Source organism: Bos javanicus, chromosome 28, assembly GCF_032452875.1.
Source record: "Bos javanicus breed banteng chromosome 28, ARS-OSU_banteng_1.0, whole genome shotgun sequence".
NCBI classification, from domain to species: domain Eukaryota; kingdom Metazoa; phylum Chordata; class Mammalia; order Artiodactyla; family Bovidae; genus Bos; species Bos javanicus.
The window spans coordinates 31881208-31900184 of NC_083895.1; the positions used below are offsets into that span (position 1 = coordinate 31881208).

General features: G+C 36.0%; 1 protein-coding gene across 6 annotated transcripts in view; it reads left to right on the forward strand.

The window, feature by feature from the left end:
- The window catches only part of ADK (adenosine kinase), a 551072-nt gene that overhangs the window by 430338 nt on the left and 101757 nt on the right, over positions 1-18977 (forward strand). For all 6 annotated transcript variants that reach the window (XM_061405841.1, XM_061405844.1, XM_061405846.1 and 3 more), the window contains one exon: positions 15238-15273. In XM_061405841.1, coding sequence (XP_061261825.1) covers positions 15238-15273 — 36 coding nt within the window. The remainder of the gene's footprint in view (positions 1-15237; positions 15274-18977) is intronic.

Below are 18977 nucleotides of genomic sequence, written 5' to 3' on the forward strand. Positions count from 1 at the left end.
ATTGTCAACATCCGCTGGATCATGGAAAAAGCAAGAGAGTTCCAGAAAAACATCTATTTCTGCTTTGTTGACTATGCCAAAGCCTTTGACTGCCTGGATCACAATAAACTGTGGAAAATTCTGAAAGAGATGGGAATACCAGACCACCTGACCTGCCTCTTGAGAAACCTATATGCAGGTCAGGAAGCAACAGTTAGAACTGGACATGGAACAACAGACTGGTTCCAAATAGGAAAAGGATTACGTTAAGTCTGAATATTGTCACCCTGCTTATTTAACTTCTATGCAGAGTACATCATGAGAAACACTGGGCTGGAAGAAGCACAAGCTGGAATCAAAACTGCCGGGAGAAATATCAATAACCTCAGATATGCAGATGACACCACCCTTATGGCAGAAAGTGAAGAGGAACTAAAAAGCCTCTTGATGAAGGTGAAAGAGGAGAGTGAAAAAGTTGGCTTAAAACTGAACATTCAGAAAACGAAGATCATGGCATCTGGTCCCATCACTTCATGGGAAATAGATGGGGAAACAGTGTCAGACTTTATTTTGGGGGGCTCCAAAATCACTGCAGATGGTGATTGCAGCCATGAAATTAAAAGACACTTACTCCTTGAAAGGAAAGTTATGACCAACCTAGATAGCATATTCAAAAGCAGAGACATTACTTTGCCAACAAAGGTCTGTCTAGTCAAGGCTGTGGTTTTTCCAGTGGTCATGTATGGATGAGAGACTTGGACTGTGAAGAAAGCTGAGTGCTGAAGAATTGATGCTTTTGAACTGTGGTGTTGGAGAAGACTCTTGAGAGTCCCTTGGACTGCAAGGAGATCCGACCAGTCCATTCTAAAGGAGATCGGTCCTGGGTGTTCATTGGAAGGACTGATGCTAAAGCTGAAACTCCAGTACTCTGGCCACCTCATGCGAACAGTTGCCTCATTTGAAAAGACCCTGATGCTGGGAGGGATTGGGGGCGGGAGGAGAAGAGGACGACAGAGGATGAGATGGCTGGATGACATCACCAACTTGTGGACATGAGTTTGAGTGAACTCCGGGCGTTGGTGATGAACTGGGAGGCCTGGCGTGCTGCGATTCATGGGGTCGCAAAGAGTCGGACATGACTGAGCGACTGAACTGAATTGAATGTAAAGGTATCAGAGTAGGAAGAGAAGTTATTGATAACTGAAAATCTCTATAATAATAAATCCACTGTTTAGTGTTGGTTGTCCAAGTGAATGTTAACCATGGCAGTGATATAGTGAATTACTCTGTTTGAAGTGGAAGTGAGAGATATAGCAATGTGCTCCTTGCCTTCATTTTGCAACGGCTAATCCAATATTGCCTAATTACCAGACTCTTCTGAGTTGGTGAGCACATCTCAGGCAGGCCCCTGTTGTGTCCAAACCATGTCTAATCTGCTCTGTCTAGTGAAGAATTGACTTTCCTTTTTTGTGAGGTATAGTGCCTGTTAATTAGAAGTGTAACTCAGATCATTCCTTTCACAATGAAGTTTTTAGGTATGTTATCATTGCTTCTAGCTTCTGTTTCCAAAGGTTCACTATCTAAATTAGATCTTGTTCTTAGAAATCTTGGGCATCCCTGGTGGCTCAGATGGATAAGAATCCACCTGCAATGTGGGAGACCTGGCTTGATCCCTGGGAAGGGAAGATCCTCTGGAGAAAAGAAGAGCTCCCCACTCCAGTATTCTTGTCTGGAGAATTCCAGGGACAGAGGAGCCTGGTGGGCTACATACAGTCCATAGGGTCGCAAAGAATTGGACATGATTAAGCAGCTAACACTTGGAAAACTTAACATATAAGATCAATTTATGAAGATCAGTTTCTCTTCTTTTGAAATCAGAAAATTTAACATTAGGTCTTGAACTGCACATGAATGGGGTGTTATCTATAATGATATGTGCACTGACAGTGAAAAATGATATGTATTACATTGGATGTATTAGCATTCATTTACTAAAGGAAAAAAATACCATTTTAAAGTTGTGAATCCACCGTAATGGGTTGTTGCTGGTTGTAAGCTCATTTAGACTTCTATTTCTATCCCATGTGCTATAAATTCTCTAATTATCACATATGTCAGCAAAGTAAAATAGTAGCTTATCATAAAACCACCTAGTAGATAACTTATCAAGTCCTCAGACCTGAGTTGAGACTTGCTATCTATCCCTGTTATTTAATCTGTATGGAAGAGGTTGTTTTGTGGGTTTTGTTTAGTTATTTTTGTTGGTTTTCTTTGTAGCTGTTCTTGCTACTTCCATTATAAATATTGGTGCTTATCTTTGTTGAGCTGTATTAGGCCCTTTGATATCCTCTATCTGGCAGTGACGTCTAGACTGTGCCTATCTTTGAAAACATAGTTTAATATTTCAGAGTTAACCATTCTTCCAGGAAAAACTATTTCCGTGATTATTTGTGTGATACTTGGAAAGAGACAAGTGCCAAAATCCTTAATGGTAACTTCCCAGAGCAGGACAACTGCAGAAATAGCACGATATACCGATTAAATGAATACTGTCACGGAACACATAAGGCCAGCAATTTGCTGGCCAAATCTTAGATTTCATTCCAGATAAGCTCAATATACATGAGTAGAAAGATCTTTTACCTTTTAAAATATGTTTCTTTTAAAACAGCTTAACTCATTCCAGCTCTCATTTATTTAATTCATACTCTGTGTGAGGCATAATTCTAAGATACGATATAAAAATTAGTTCTTAAGAAACTCATAAGCTAGGGGAGAAAATACACGAGGTAAATAAATTGTAAAGCAGTGTAAGAAATAACAGAGAAATATACAGAGCACCAAGATCTCTAAAACAGAAGTATGAAGCACAACAAATCAAGTCATTTATTTAATGTAGAGGTAGTTCTTCTTTGCTTAATGTAGGTGAGTGCTTTGTCCTTATCATTTGGTAAATCAACAAAGATTTATTATCTGTTCTGGGCAGAGCAATATACTAGATGTTTTGAGGAGATAAAATAAAGAAGTTTCTGTGCTAAGAATTTATAATCTAGTAAGATAGATAAGCTGTCTATACAAATAACTATTTCCAGTCTGTACATAACTGCCAAAAAAAGAAACCTTTACAATTTTAGCAAAACTCTTCTGCAGTGCAGAAAGCCACTTCTGGAGATGGGAAGGAAAGACCATGAACAATTCAAGAAGGCTTCCATTAAGGAGAAGATGGTTGAACTAACCCTGGAGGGATTGGTAGGATTTTGACAAGGGTGGTTGAAGGGTATTCTAATTCATTTAGTGCCTACATGTGCAAAGTAGCATGAAGGCAAAAAAGCCTGAGGCATGTTCAGAGAATAACAAGTATTCTAGTTTGAGTGGCATCTGGTACATGTACAAGGGAATAGTAAAAGATCAGGCTAGAAAGAAAAAGTAGAGACACTTTATGGAGGACCTTTGAAAGTCAGGCTTTGGAACTTTTATCAGTACTTTATCAGGAAGCAGTAGGTAGCTTTTTGAACAAAGGCTAATTAGAGTTGATATTTAGGAAGGTGGATCTAATGATTGGGTTTAAGGATGCATTCAAATACACATTTAAGAGACTATAGCAGTAATCTAGGCAAGAGATAATACAGGCCTGACCTAGGTTTCTGTGGGTAAGAATGACAAGACTGTATAGGCATTGTGCTTATAAAATGTACTTGGCAGAACTTGGAAGCTGTCAAATGTGAAGAGAAAGAAAATGTCAAAGGGACTCTCGAAGTGAGGAAGTATATCTGAGGATGATACCAAAAGAAAGGAATAAAGGAAATTACCCCTAAAAAATGTGAAGAGAGGAAAGATTGAAAAGTTGATAGCTGAATTTCTAGGTAAGACTACGTTTAGGGAAGTTAATGAATTTGAAGATAAGCAACAGGGAAGGTGAGAGAGAAAGGGAAAGATGATATATATGTAACAGAAAAGTAGGGAGGAATGTTTCTCGGAGAGGGTGGAAAAATTCACACTCTAAAGGATCAAAAAAAAAAAAAAAGAATTTCAGTTTTTCATCTGTTAAATTATCCAGTAAAATTGGAAAAATGCAAGCAAGAGGGCTTAAATATGTAGGAGTAAGTGGGAAGACTGACCAAAGACTAGAAAGAGGGAAAATATTTATTCAGGAAATGAAGACTAATTGGTGATGCAAAGAAATTTGGACAGGGATTAAAATTATGCTTCTGAAGAAACAGAAGGAAATGGCTGTTCTTAAAATAGAAAATAAATATTTCTTAAAATAAGTATTCCTAACTTTTACACTATGGAGAAATCCTTCATCACTCTAGAAAAGGGATCAAGTCCTATGCAGAAAGGTGAAGGAGAAAGCCAGGATTGGTGACCAATGGGAAAAGTTTCTGAAATGGATATAGGTAGAAGCCGATTTATAATACTATGTACAGTAAGTCAAAAATACTTTTAACAAAAATCCCATTTGTCAGCCCATCACTTTATAATGTTCAGTACAATAAAAATGCCCTACGTTGTTACTACCTCTGTGCTGAATTACCTTCATTTCCCAGTGTGTTGTTGGTATCTAATGAAAACTCATACTTTGTTACAGAGACTCCTAAGCACATAGGCAAGCACTTGAATTAAATGTGTTGTCTCAAATTCTGACAAAAGGTTTGCGAGGAGGAGGTGGGGGAAGGGAATTCCCTGGCAGTTCAGTGGTTAGGACTCCTCACTTCCACTGCAGGGGACAACAGGTTCCATCACACATGGGGTGGCCCAAAAGGAAAAAAAAGAAAGGTTTTCAAGGTAGATAAATATCTCTTGGTTCTAATTTGTAGACTTAAGATGATTGTCTCCCATTTCACTATCAAATGCAATACTGGCTTTTCAAAAGTATCTTTTTAAACCTATTTATCCTAGAGGAAGGGTAGGGGAGTTATGCTTTCAGTTAAATATTTATGGAGATACATATTATGTTGGGTGTTTCCTATCATCTTTCTGTAATTATTTTTTTAATAGCCTGACTTTTTTTCCTTTGACTTCTATGTAGTTTCATTTTTGTTGTGGGTTTTTTTTGTTGGTGGTGGTGTGTTCTTCGCTTTCTTTTTTCTTTTCCTTGAGAGACCTGTATTGATTGTTACCACCATGCCTAAGCTTGTTCTTCCCAGTGGCCATTATGAAAATTCTAATTTTGTCTATATTAGACTTGTTTCTAAGGCATAGTGCTTCTGTATACTTTCTGCATAATTATTGTGAGTCACCTGGCAAAAATGAAAATAATACTGGGTTTTGGTGATACTTGGATGGAATGTGTTATATACATATCCGTAGTTTAAAAATTATGACCTGAGGAAGAACTACCTTTTCCACCCCTGACCGCCATCCCCAACCAGAGGTAGGATATTAGATACTTCTCAGCATCTAATTAGATGGGTTTTTTTGTTTGTTTTTTAACTATTTTTTGTTATGTTATTAAGTCACAATGTGGTCCTATAAGTTTCTTTTTAAGTTAATCAGTAATATTTTGGATTGTGAATGTTATTATGATTTCTGATTGTTTCCTCTTCTCCCTCAAAAGACCAAGAGACTCAAAGAATAGAGGAGCTTTTATGATAGGTTCTGCTGTTAGGGTCATTAGGGTGGCCATACAGGATGGAATCTATGTAGCAGTGATTATCACGCCTTGACCTTAGGAAGGTGTGATAGGAAGCTTAGGAACTTTAAGAAGCTTAATGCATGAAATATAGAAAAAATAAAGGATATTGGTGCACATATGAGAGAAAAGAATTATATAAAAGATACTTAATAAAAATGCCAATCTCTCCCCATCCTAAGGTCTTCCTTTCCTTTTTTGATCTAATTTTTAACACTGATCAGTAATACCTTTCTCATTTCCCCACATAAACATGTATCTAAACTTGTAAGAATTAATTATTTATCTTGTCTTTTACTGTTTTTTATTAATATAAGTGATTTAAGTTTTAGATTTTTTTCTTTTTCCAATAAATGAGGGAAGTAAGATCTGTCTAAAGATACATTTTACTTATCTTAAGGTTAACAAGCTGTAGCCTGGTCTCCATAGCCCTTCAGTTCTTCACTGGTAATGCAGTAAAGAAGAAAAATGTCTGTTTTAAAACTTATAAGTATTCTACTAATAGCATAATACAGGGATTGCTCAAGTTCAAGTGACCTAACATATATATTTGGAGTCCTGGAGAGGAGAAACAAAAAGATACTTGAAGTAAAAAAGAGTGAAAGTGTTCCATATTTGAAGAATACTATAAACCCAGAAATCAAAGAAGCTCAACAAACCACAAAAGAAACAAGGAAAAAAACTATACCAAGGAACATTATAATCACATTGCATAAAATCAGTGATAAAAAATCTTAAAACAGATATTTAAAGATACATTCGATACAGAGAAACAAAGATAAGAATGCATCTGAGGGCTTCCCTGGTCGCTCAGGGATGATCTGCCTGCTGATGCAGGAGACATGGGTCTGATCCCTGATTCATGAAGATCCCACCTGCTGCAGAGCAACTAACCACATGCCACAACTATTGACTCTGTGTTCTAGAGCCCAGAACCAAAAAAAAAAAGAATGCGTCTGAAACAGTACAAGCTGAAACTCAGAGAAAAATTGTCAATCTCAAATTCTATACCCTGCAAAAATATCTTTCAGAAATGAAAATGAGATAAAGACATAAAACAGCTAAAAGAGTTCATCAGTAGCGGACCAGCACAAACCATTCAGAAATCATCAGATCCAGATGCCAGCTATTATGAATACATTTTATTTGGTATTGGATATGTACTTTAATGTCTCTGAACCTTCAGATTTTATTTATGAAAGGAGAAAAATACCTATTTTATGGGATTTTTATGAGGATCAAATGAAATAAGGAAAATAATTGACACCTGTAGAGTGTCTTCATTATGCCACGCACATGGTATCTCACTAGAAATGGAAATAAAACACCCAATAAGAGGCCTACTCCCCTAATCGTTTTCTTATCCTATCACCTCTCCTCTTTTTTTTTTAGCAGCTGAAAGACTTGGATTATTCTACAAGTTAGCCCAAATAGCTAGTCAATCAAATTTTGATGAAATACATTTCCTAAACTTGCTTTCCTTTACCTACCATCATTAAATATGCATAACAGTGGGAGTGATGAACAGCTTTCCGTGGTAAAACAGACACATCACCTAGTAAATCATTTTGTGAAAGGATTAAGTATGTTCTAAACTGAACCTAATTTATTTGGCTTATAATTCAGCTAAGTAATTTTTTTCAGTCATGTTTATGAAGGTATACTTTATACACTGTTTAATTTTTATCATTGGATAGGGGCCATGCTTGTCTTTATAGCTTATACATTGCCCCACAGAGTTTTTGACACTCAATAAATGTTCAATAATATTTCTATTCAGCATTCTGCAGGCAGGAAGCATATGGTAATAAATGCCAGAGCACAGGTTGAAAATCTCCCAGAAGTTGTATGTTCTTTGAAAAACCAGTACAGATATTTTCATGAATGAAACATTTTAAAAGGGGTTTCTCAGATTTATATTTACTTAAAAATATTCTCCAGCCTTTGTTTATTTACAAGTTAAAACTTTTACTCTTCACAAATAATTTAATATTAAAAGTAGTATACCATTAATGCAGTCTCATAGGAAAATATGTAAATATTTTTATAAATAAGTACAAAGTACATTTTGTAAATAGTATAAGGTAAAAGTAACTCACAGTGTGAAGGATAGCATGAAGAAATATTTAGAGGCTTAAGCAGTATCAGTTAGTTCTGTTCAGTCGCTCAGTTGTGTCCGACTCTTTGGGACCCCATGGACTGCAGCACACCAGGCTTCCCTGTCCATTGCCAACTCCTAGAGCTTGCTCAAACTCACGTCCATTGAGTTGGTGATGCCATCGAACCATCTCAACCTTTGTTGTCCCCTTCTCCTCTCACCTTCAGTCTTTCCCAGCATCAGGGTCTTTTCAAATGAGTCAGTTCTTTACATCAGGTGGCCAAAGTACTAGAGTTTCAGCTTTAGCATCAGTCCTTCCAATGAACATTCAGGATTGATTTCCCTTAGGATTGACTGATTTGATCTCCTTGCAATCCAAGGGACTCTCAAGAGTCTTCTCCAACACCACAGTTCAAAAGCATCAATTCTTTGATGTTCAACTTTCTTTATAGTCCAACTCTCACATCCATACATAACTACTGAAAGAACCATAGCTGGGGTGTTCGTTGCCTAAGAAATGTCTCTGCCTTTTAATATGCGGTCTAGGTTGGTCATAGCTTTTCTTCCAAGGAGCAAGTGTCTTTTAATTTCATGGCTACAATCACCATCTGCAGTGATTTTGAAGACCAAGAAAATTAAGTCTGTCACTCTTTCCGTTGTTTCCTCATCTATTTGCCATGAAGTGATGGGACCAGATGCCATAAGCCTATTATTTTTTGAATGTTAAGTTTTAAGCCAGCTTTTTCACTCCCCTCTTTCACTTTCATCAAGAGGCTCTTTAGTTCTTCTTCGCTTTCTGCCATAAATGTGGTATCATCTGCATATCTGAGGTTATTGACTTTTCTCCCAGCAGTCTTGACTCAAGCATGTGCTTCATCCAGCCCAGCATTTCACATGATGTACTCTGCGTATAAGTTAAATAAGCAGGGGGACAATATACGGCCTTGACGTACTCCTTTCCCATCTTGAAACAAGTCTGTCGTTCCATGTCTGGTTTTAACTGTTGCTTCTTGACCTGCATACAGATTTCTGAGGAGGCAGGTAAGTTGTCTGGTATTCCCATGTCTTGAAGAATTTTCCAGTTTGTTGTGATCTATACAGTCAAAGGCTTGAGAGTAATAAATAAAGCAGAAGTAGATTTTTTTTTTTTTCTGCAACTCTCTTGCTTTTCCATGATCCAGCAGATGTTGGCAATTTGATCTCTGGTTCCTCTGCCTTTTCTAAATCCAGCTTGAACATCTGGAAGTTCACAGTTAATGTATTTTTGAAGCCTGGCTTGGAGAATTTTGAGCATTACTTTGCTAGCATGTGAGAAGAGTACAACTGTGCAGTAGTTTGAACATTCTTTGGCTTTGCCCTTCTTTGGGATTGGAATGGAAACTGACCTTTTCCAATCCTGTGGTCACTGCTGAGTTTTTCAAACTTGTTGACATATTGAGCGCAGCACTTTACAGCATCATCTTTTAGGATTTAAGTAATATAAGTCTTCATAGTGCTACAGTCCATGGGGTCACAAAGAGTCAGACATGACTGAGCAACTTAACTGAGCTGACTTAGGGAAAAAAAATAAACAGCAGATAGTTCTTTATCATTAAATGTCAGCATGACTCAGAGGGGTATCACTGCTACAACTAAGAAATGGTTCATCACAATCAAGTATAGAAAACCATTTAGATAATATGTTTCTAAATTATCTTTCCTTTATTTTCTCACCTGTGATTGATCTGTTAGCCCTGCTTGTTTGGTTTGACTTTTGCGAGGATTTTTTTAAGGATTAGCATAATCTGAATAGAGAGATTTTCTGAATTGGACCATGTTAGTTAACCTCTTAGAGGCTTAGGTTCCTCATGTATAAGATGTGGATAGAGAAACTGGGCACAGCTTAGTTTGGTGCCTCTCAATTCAGTCTCTTACAAGGCTGAAGTCAGGATGTCAGCCAGGGCTGTATTCCTATCACTGCTTGGGGAGGATTCACTTCCAAGCTCATTCACGTGGCTGTTAGCAAGCCCTAGGTCCTCTCTGATGGTTAGTTATGGGCCGCTCCATGGGGGAACTCACATCATGGCGGCTTATTTCCCCTAGAGCGAGAGCTGAGAGAGAGCGTGTGAGCAAGAGAACGAACAAACAAGACATCCCATCACTTTTGGTCAGGTATTTGTTAAAAGTGAGTCTCTTGGTCCAGACAACACACATAGTGGAGGAAATTTTACAAGGACTTGAATACCACCAGTTAGGGACCTACACAGTAGGCAACCAATTTAGAGGCTTCCTGCTACATACACATATGATCCACAGATAGGACAAATCATGGAATGTACTCTGGATGCTCTGAAATTCATTTGCTTAAATTTTCCTAAGATTTTACCAAAAGCTTGAATTTCATAGGTGATATGATTTTATAGTTCACATTAAATATTTTCCTTATTCCTAGTAATAATCCAGTCAGTTTTGTTGGCCTCAGTTTTACTAATATATACTGAGTGACTTGCCCAAGATTACATATCAAATGAGCTATAAAATGACAACCTTAGTGTAGGTCTTCTAAGCCAACTACTCTTTCCATTTGGCTGTAACTGCTTCCTGACCAGTACTATCTTGCATTTAAAGCCTTCAAAAAAGGCTTCATACATATAATTGTATAAAAATATATGAATATTCTTTATATGCAGAGATTTTTATACATAGATTTATATAGAGACAGACATAGGTATCATTCCATCTTAGACTCTCATGTACACCACACCATTTAGGATTTACAGTATTGTTTCAAATATTGCAAGTCAAAGTCTAATAAGGTGTATAACAGCTGTAACACTGATGTATCTATAGCATTATAATATCTGTTAGCCTAAAACTATCCTTGCAGGGTAAATACTAGTTGGATGGAGAGATGAACAAACAAAATAGCAGAACTGTTTGGTGGTTCCATTCTCCCTTGGCTTTTCCCAGAGCTCTGGTTGGACTCCTATGACTTGAGTGAAGACCATGCAAACTCCATTGAGTTTTCTGCTTCCTGTTTGCATTGGAGCAGCAAAATAGCTTGTTTTGAATGGATGAGCTGCCTTCTGTGGATAGTCAGAAGTTATCTTTCTTTGGTCCTAAGTTAGTTTCAGTCAACACCCAAGATCCCTCGTGTCCAATATCAAAAAACAGAGTGGTAACATAAGCAAGCAGATAATAGCTCGAGATGTGTTCAGTGCCTTGAAATGTAGAGCCAGAAGTAGGAGAGCAAGGGTTCTGAGCTAAGATAGTGGTGGGTAGTTAGTAGTTACACCCTTCAGATTGCCCTGGAGGAAAGAGAGAGGATTTTAAGGCATGGAGAGAGGATTTTAAGGCATGTTGCTAAATTCTTAAAATAACTTTGTGGTTTGGGTAGTAGGAACATCTTGTTTCCCTGAAGGAAAAGGATAGTTCCTACAAGCAATAAGTTAATTTGGCAAAGTCTCAGGATATAAGGCCAATAATACAGAAATCATTTGTATTTCAATGTAACTAGTAACAAATAATTAGAATAACAATATGGCCTACTTATGGTTTTAGTTTTACAGTGACTACAGATAATTCTACATAAATTAAAATCAAGGTGTTATCAGGCAAAATGCAAAGAAAATAGTTTTCTTCTTAGATATAAAGGAAATTGTTGTATTTTCATACACACAGACACACACTGGAGTTGTTCCTTCCTTTCCTATATACCCTGAGAACGGTGCTTTTTAATAGTGGTTTGCTAATCCCTTTAAATAGTTCTTCATGTAAGTATTCCATAGTTTTCATTAACCATGAATTTCAGCTTTATTTTTTAAACCTCTGCTCAAAACCTGTACTTGGTGGTTGTTTCATCCTTTTAGCCTGGTCGGTGAAGCAGGGAGCCTACTGCAAATCCTAAATAGCGTGGTGTAGATGAGAGCCTAAGACTTTAATTATATGTCATTTTATTCACAACACTCAATTCCAGGAAGGAAAAAAATGACTTTGTTGTTGTAAAAAGACATATGTGAGTATCATTCATTGTAAACCAAAAATGATACTGTATTATAGCTTAGACAACAATGGGAACTGATTTTGAAAATGTGACCTGTGTGAGAAACTGAATAATAGTGAAAGTTATCAAAATGGAAAGTAGTGTTAATGTGAAATCCAGCCTTCTCAGAAATACTCTTTCCTGGCCTGTTTCGTTTTGCTTTTGTTGCTTGTCATGCATGAATGAAAGTGCTACACTCTCAGGGGAGCAGGAAAGCCTCTGTGTCGGTTGTTTATTTCCTTAATCCCTCCTCCTTTGTGATTTTTGATGTCAGATCTAAAATGGAAAGCCTGTAAATATAATGATTATCACATGGATAATCACCTGCATTAGGAACCGCCATGCTCCTCTATTCTAACCCTAGCTGTTCTCCACATGTCACATCCACTCTGCGGTTGGATTTTAACCTGACTGCTTCATTAGATTTGTGAAACTCAGTACGTGGCGCCCTGGGGCAGCACAGATGGGGACTTGCTTGTTTTCTTTTCTCACTTTTACTGCGAAGGCACGCTAAAAAGTCCTTTTCAATTTAGTGTGATCAGTTCACTTGGAATTACCCCTGATATTTGGAACCTGCCTTACTGTTCTGCCCACCCTTTATGCCTTTTTTCTTCCCTGATTTCTGACCTAATGCCTTTTCTTTTTATCCCTCCATGCAGTGAATCTTAGGACTAAAATTCTCCTTCAGATTCTTACTGGGTCAAACTGTTCCTCTGTGTTGTTTTATTTGTTTTGCTGTGAGGGAAAAATAAATGTTGTTCCATCGTTGTATCTACAGACACCTTCAGATCAGAGGTTAGCTGTGGGAAAGTCTGCAGTGATGTGAGCCAGCTGCCTTTACTAATGGATTGACTGGGGGCACCAACCCAAGATCAAAGGAAGGTGGGAGGAAGTCAGGAGATAAGATCTTTTTAAGCTATAGAACAAGTGCTTAGCTTTTCAGTGATAGGGCACAGCTCTGCAAACCTGTGTGAGGGGGCGCTAAGATAGAAAATTGAATAGACTTCTTCAGCATGTCCTTCCTCAGACAGAAATACGTTAGTGCTTGGAATAGTTTACAGATGTGGAAGAGTCCTAGGGTTCAGTTTCGTTGAAGAATAATGATCTGACATTGGTAAATGTGCCTTCTTGCAATTAGTCAGTTCTATTGTACCATAACAGATCACAGTCTATTGCGTCTTACTTTGGGGAGCAAAACTGGACATTAAAAAGGCAACTTATCTACTGTATGTGACTTTTGAGTCTTTATGTCTTAGTACAATTTTAGTTGTACAGACTTGTCATATTAACTTTGTCTTACAGTCCTTTAGGTTTCTTTCATGCCTCTGATAAAGCTCCATATAAATAAGTAGTTCTCACAAAGCTATTTTATTGTTTTTTTCATATAAGAATTAGCTTGGTTAATTCTTGAGTTGGACAACTTGGAAAAATTCTACATTGCTATCTTTTGAACCCTATCCTTTTCCTTGACATCCAAGCTAGTAAATATTATTGACTGTCTGGTATACAAGATTCTGGTGTAAGTAAATTGTCAAGAAGGCTAAGCATCCTTACACCAGTTGTCAAGATCATGATTTAATTTTTTTATCTGTATCAACTAAGGTTAACTCAATCAGTTTGATGCTTCTCTAGTGAACAGCCTAAGGAATTGTACTTTCAGCTTATCACTTTCTATTAACTTCAGTGTTTGATTGTAATAGTATTTTTCAATCTTCTCAGACCCTCAGAGTGGTTCTTTAAACTTACATGGTATTAGTATATTGGACGATAAGTGCATACATACTTCTTTTCTCTGTGTTTTCCTTAACATGTAGATAGTACCCAGATTTGTGCTGGAGACATTAACTGTAGTTTCTGCCTTACATGGTTTGGTGCAGCAGTCATTTTAGTTAAGTTGGATCTGCTCACTACTCAGGCTCACATCCCATCCTTCTATTAATATCTCTTGGCAAAGATAATTTTGGAGGAATGTAAGTTAAGATGTAGAGACTCTTGACAGTTGTCTGCAGTTTTTTTTTTCCATCTTCAAGAGGGAAGTGGAATTGAAAAGTAATATTGCCTCCATTTTCTGTATCAGTACTAAAATGAAAATATATGCACAAAGCAGGGAGTGAAGAAAAGGAAAGGATTTGGTTACACAGATGTGGTTTTTGTCATTTGATAGCCTATTATAAGGGCATTAGATTATATAATAATGTTCATCAGATTATGCCCTTAAGATATATTTAATATCTAGAAAAACATTGTTTAAAAATTTTTAACTAAATTTTAAAAAATATTCAGCGTTTGTTACCCTGTCATCTTAAATCAGAGAGAAATGAGGGGGTAGGCATTTTATTACACAAATTTTCAAACAGGCAAAAGATAGTAATACTGAATACATCTAGATACATTAATATTTTGCCATTTTTGCTTCACTTTCTTTTTTTTGTTTTTAAGTTTTCTAAAATAAATTACATATACCATGCCATTTTATCCCAGGATACTTCAGGATACACCTGAAAATCTAGGATTTTTTCATATCAAGTTGATAATTCCTAATATTATTTGATTTCCATTTCATAATCAAACTTACCCAAAATGTATTTTATAACTGGTGTGTTCAAAACAGTTTCCGATTAAAATGTGTACATTACTCCTGTACATTTTATCATGATGTTGACTTACTACAAAGACCAAGGTACTTGTCCTGTCTAATGTCCTACCTTATGGATTTGTTTATTAGCCTTCTCAGTGTATCATTTAACTTGTTCTTCTATCCTCTATATATTTCCTGTAGACTACAAGTTATTGAATAAAGTTTTGATTAATTCATGTTAAAAACTTTATAGATGGTGCTCTGTACCTTATACTACATTATGACAGAAGCCACAGACTATTTGGTGATCAGAATATTAGGTAATAAGATTGATCACTGGGTTAAAGTGATGACTGCTTGATTCTTCCGCTGTAAAGTTATACTTTGCTCCTCGTGACCAGCATATGATCTTTGATACTTCGATTCCATGAAATAAGCAGTTCCCCATCATTCTTTAACCTAATGAATTGAGCATCCATTGATAACCTTTGCCTGAATAAATTTCATCAGAGATTACAAAAGGTGGGTTTTCTGAATCTAATCTATACATTTATTAGCAAACATTCTTCTTACAGAAGAGTTTTCTGAAAGGTATTGTTTTAATTAAAAACATAACCATCAGCATCTTCCTTAGGTTTCAAATGATTTTCTTTGTCGGGGTCAAAACATCTGAACTCATGGTGACAGCTACAGTAAAAATATGTAGTACATCTTCTTTATTTCAGCTTGTGAAGTGTGTTGACATTTGCTGCCTTTTTTTTATGCCAAGGAAAAAAGAAATCTTTTTTTTCCGTGTAAGAATAAAAATTGAACTATGTGAGTATATTGAGATAATTGTGTAAAAAGAAGACTGTTTGAATGAGTTTCAAAATGGATTATTTCTTCATTACCTAGCACTTTATAATTAACTGTTCTTTTTTTTATTTCAGGAAGCTGCCGCTTTTGCTAGAGAGCAAGGCTTTGAGGTGAGTTAACCCACAATTGCACACTAAACAGATCCTAAAGGTTTTTTCTAGCTGATAATGAAGTTCTTTTGGACAGTGATTGATGTGCTATTATACTCTCAGAGCCTCGCAGCAGTTGCCATGGAAACTTGGCAGTCGTCATGGTTTCTTTGTTCTGCCAGCACAGTGTTATGACGCACTCTGCTAGGTCTGCACCCAACATCGCCTACAGATGTTATTTATTGAATTTTGAAAAGCCTCTTGGGAAGCCAAGAGGTTGGGCACGGTTTCAAGCTGCCTCTGCAGATATGGGGCCTGTCAGTTTGTTCAGTTAAAAAGCTACCTCATTAGCTGCATTACATTTCATAAGAATTCACTGCTAAAGCAGTGGTGGAGCAACACTAAATAGTGAAATATAATGTCATTTAAATAATTTCAACCTTACCACATGTAGATTATCATTATGTAAATTAATTTCCAAAGGTTATACTTAACTGTTGTTAGGAACTGACTAGTTTAAATCCTTCTCATATGAACTTCCTGTTTGAATCTTTTTTTTCTTTTTCCTCTTTTCTTTGATAGCATAAAACATATACATTTTCTGAAACACAAAATTGATAATTGATTTAATTTTCAGATAATGAATTCTGTTTTCCTTACAGAAATATTATCCTGTTGAGATTCCAAACTCCATATAGTTGTTGTTGGCAAAATTAATAGCCAAGACCATGTTTTTACATATGTAGTATCTACCTTCCAATGGATTGTTGGGACACACTGACTAATCTAAACCCAGGTTAACTGACAGAGATTAACTGAGTGTGTGATTTTTATGACTATCATATTTATTTAGCCAGAACTCTGTAGAATATTATGTTCTATATAGCAACTTGGAATGTTTGATGGATGTAAGTTTTTTTAAATTTAACCTGACTAGATCTGGAATATATAGAAACTCTTTCCTTATTTGCATACTCAGTATTGTCTACCATGTACAGAAACTGTGAGCATTGACTGGATATATTAGTAAGCTCACTTTGAACTCTTTAGAGAAAGGTGTTTTATAAAATTGTGAAGGAAATGTTATTTAAATGTACTAAAGACAGATTTGTTATTAAGCAACAAAGTGATACATGTGTATGTTATCCATGTCATAGGACTTGACAACCAAGGTGCTTCTTTTTCTTGGGGGAAGATAGTGAGCATGTGGTATAAGTATTCTGCTCTCAAAGTCCTATATAAAAACTATCAAGGCAGGAAGCTGCCTCATAGTGCTCAATTAATGGAAACTATCATCATTTCTTGGGAGTTTCCTGTTTTTATTTTAACATATTCTCATGAATATAAGGTCGAGTCACATGAAGAAGCAATAAAGATTTCCAAGTAATTTTTATCTAATTTAAGTTTCCCTTTGTAATTTCCCAAACTGGCAATTGCTGTAGAGGGCTAAATGTAATGAGGGGAACGTTCAATTTAGAAAGACAAATGTTTTGATCATGAAACTATAAGTAAATATTTTAAGTCATGTTTTAAAAGTTTCACTGATTCTAAATTTCAGTATTAACAATTAATATTCTCTGTTGTTACATAAAAATTATTCAAATAAAACATATATAGAGTATAAATTTGTGTCCTATTTTATGTGCTAACATTTAGAAATGTATTTCAGTTCTAAAAAATAACCACTTTTAGAAATGTAACATGTTGTATAACAAATGATTCTGTAGTACCTGATAATAATTTTAATAATTTATTAAACCTTACTAATTCATAGTTTTATTGTCCCTTTGAGCTACATGCTTTGAATATGCCTGGTTTAAATTCAGTCTTAGCAACAAGCTACCTTTTCTATTTTCTACTAACCAGCACCATATTAACCTTTCCATTAGTTCTTACTTATTGACTCTAAAGTTGTTTCTTTTTACCATAAATCTGCCATAACTGATTACAACATATGAACAAAGTGATGATTATAATAGTATACCTTATTACCTCCTGACATAGCAAAACTCAGTTGGTAATTTGACAATGATGTGTTAGATTGTATAAAGCATACAGTGTCTTGATGTATCCCTTCATGGGTTCCCTAAAATACTATAAGTATTTCAGAATCTGTAAGAGCCTTGATTAGAATACCCCGAAGTCGGTATTTTTAATAAAATATAACCCTTGTACTGAGTGCTATCTAGAGAAACTGAATGATTTTAAAATGTCATTGAAGTTTCCTTAGTTGGTTAGATAGTAATATGAAAGCATAGATTTGAATCTCAGTATTTTTAAAGACTCAAACAAGAATAAATCATTTAACAGTTTAATGTCTGTGGGAATGTGTCAGTGCTTTCAAGTCTTGTGACAAACTAGACAAAATCTGTATCTATTTCCTCCCAACTTTAATTTTACCTCTTAATTTGGGACGTGAATGAGAGGAGAGAAGTGAAAAAATTAAAGAGCAAGGAAAGGTGGGCACTTTTTCTTCCCGTAAGTCCTACCTTCATTTTCTGTTATAAATCCCAATCAGTTCCCAAAGCCACCGAGTGTTGCCACTAGTGATCTGTCTGCTAAGAGACCAGTCCAAATGCCTCTAAAAATAACCAGTGTTTATCATCAGGAAATATCCTCAGTGACATTGTTTATGATATTCTGGTTAGCTTCTCTGCAAATTTCAGATAATCTTTCTTTAAGAAAAAAATCTTTAATCTTTAAAGTGAATTGGGCAATTTTCAGTAAGAAGCAGCAGCTTAGGAGTACACTGGAGAATGAGATAAAAACTGGAACTGGCCAGAGCACAAAGCAGAAGAGAGACGAATATATATATATATATATATATATATATATATATATATATATGTAGGCTGAGGGAAAATTGCATAGTGCCTGATTTAAATGATAGACCTGCTAAGAATTTAAAATGACAATTCTTGGTGTAAAAAGTTTCACGGGGCCTTTTATTATTTTGAAAAATCAGTTCAGACTGCAGTGTGTTTTTAAACCAACCTTATCTTAAGTTGAACCGATTAAAGGTTTGTATTTTTAGAACCTAAATAGAAATGAGGCACTTAGCAATATGTTTCATTATGAAACCTCTTAAAAGCACTATTGAAAATTGATTTAAAGTGAAGAACATACCTCCAAAACCTAAATAAAACTATTCTTTGTGTTCTCATTCTCAGTGCAATAGAGTATATGCCAAACGATGAGGAGAATTCACACCTTTTCTACTGTATCAGTTACTCGGTTTTACTCCAAGCAGCAAATTTTAATTTTCTTATTTTAGAGCTCTAAAATATAATACTTCTAACCATAGAGGAAATAAAGCAATCCTTTTCCATTTTCCCACTTCCCTGCAGCCCATGACTCTGCCCAGAGTCTTCCAGGCTTGTAGTCTTTCTCTGACCAATGACAGCTCTATCATCTTATACCACTGAGAGAAGAAAGTATTGAAAGTGCTATCCAATAGGCATCCACAAGGCGTGTGTGGCTATTTAAATTTAATAAAATTACGAGTTCAGTTCCTTAGTCTGTAGGCACATCTCAAGTGCATGCCTATGTAGATAGTAACTACCATATTGGACAGATGTAGATCATGACATCCTCACAGAAACTTCCATTGATTAGCACTGGATAGTAAGTCCACAGAGCGTTTCAGAAGGTATTGATTACCAAAAGTTCTCCAAGATTTTTCTAATGTTCCTGTGTTCCTCACAAATAGAAAGAATGCACAGTGA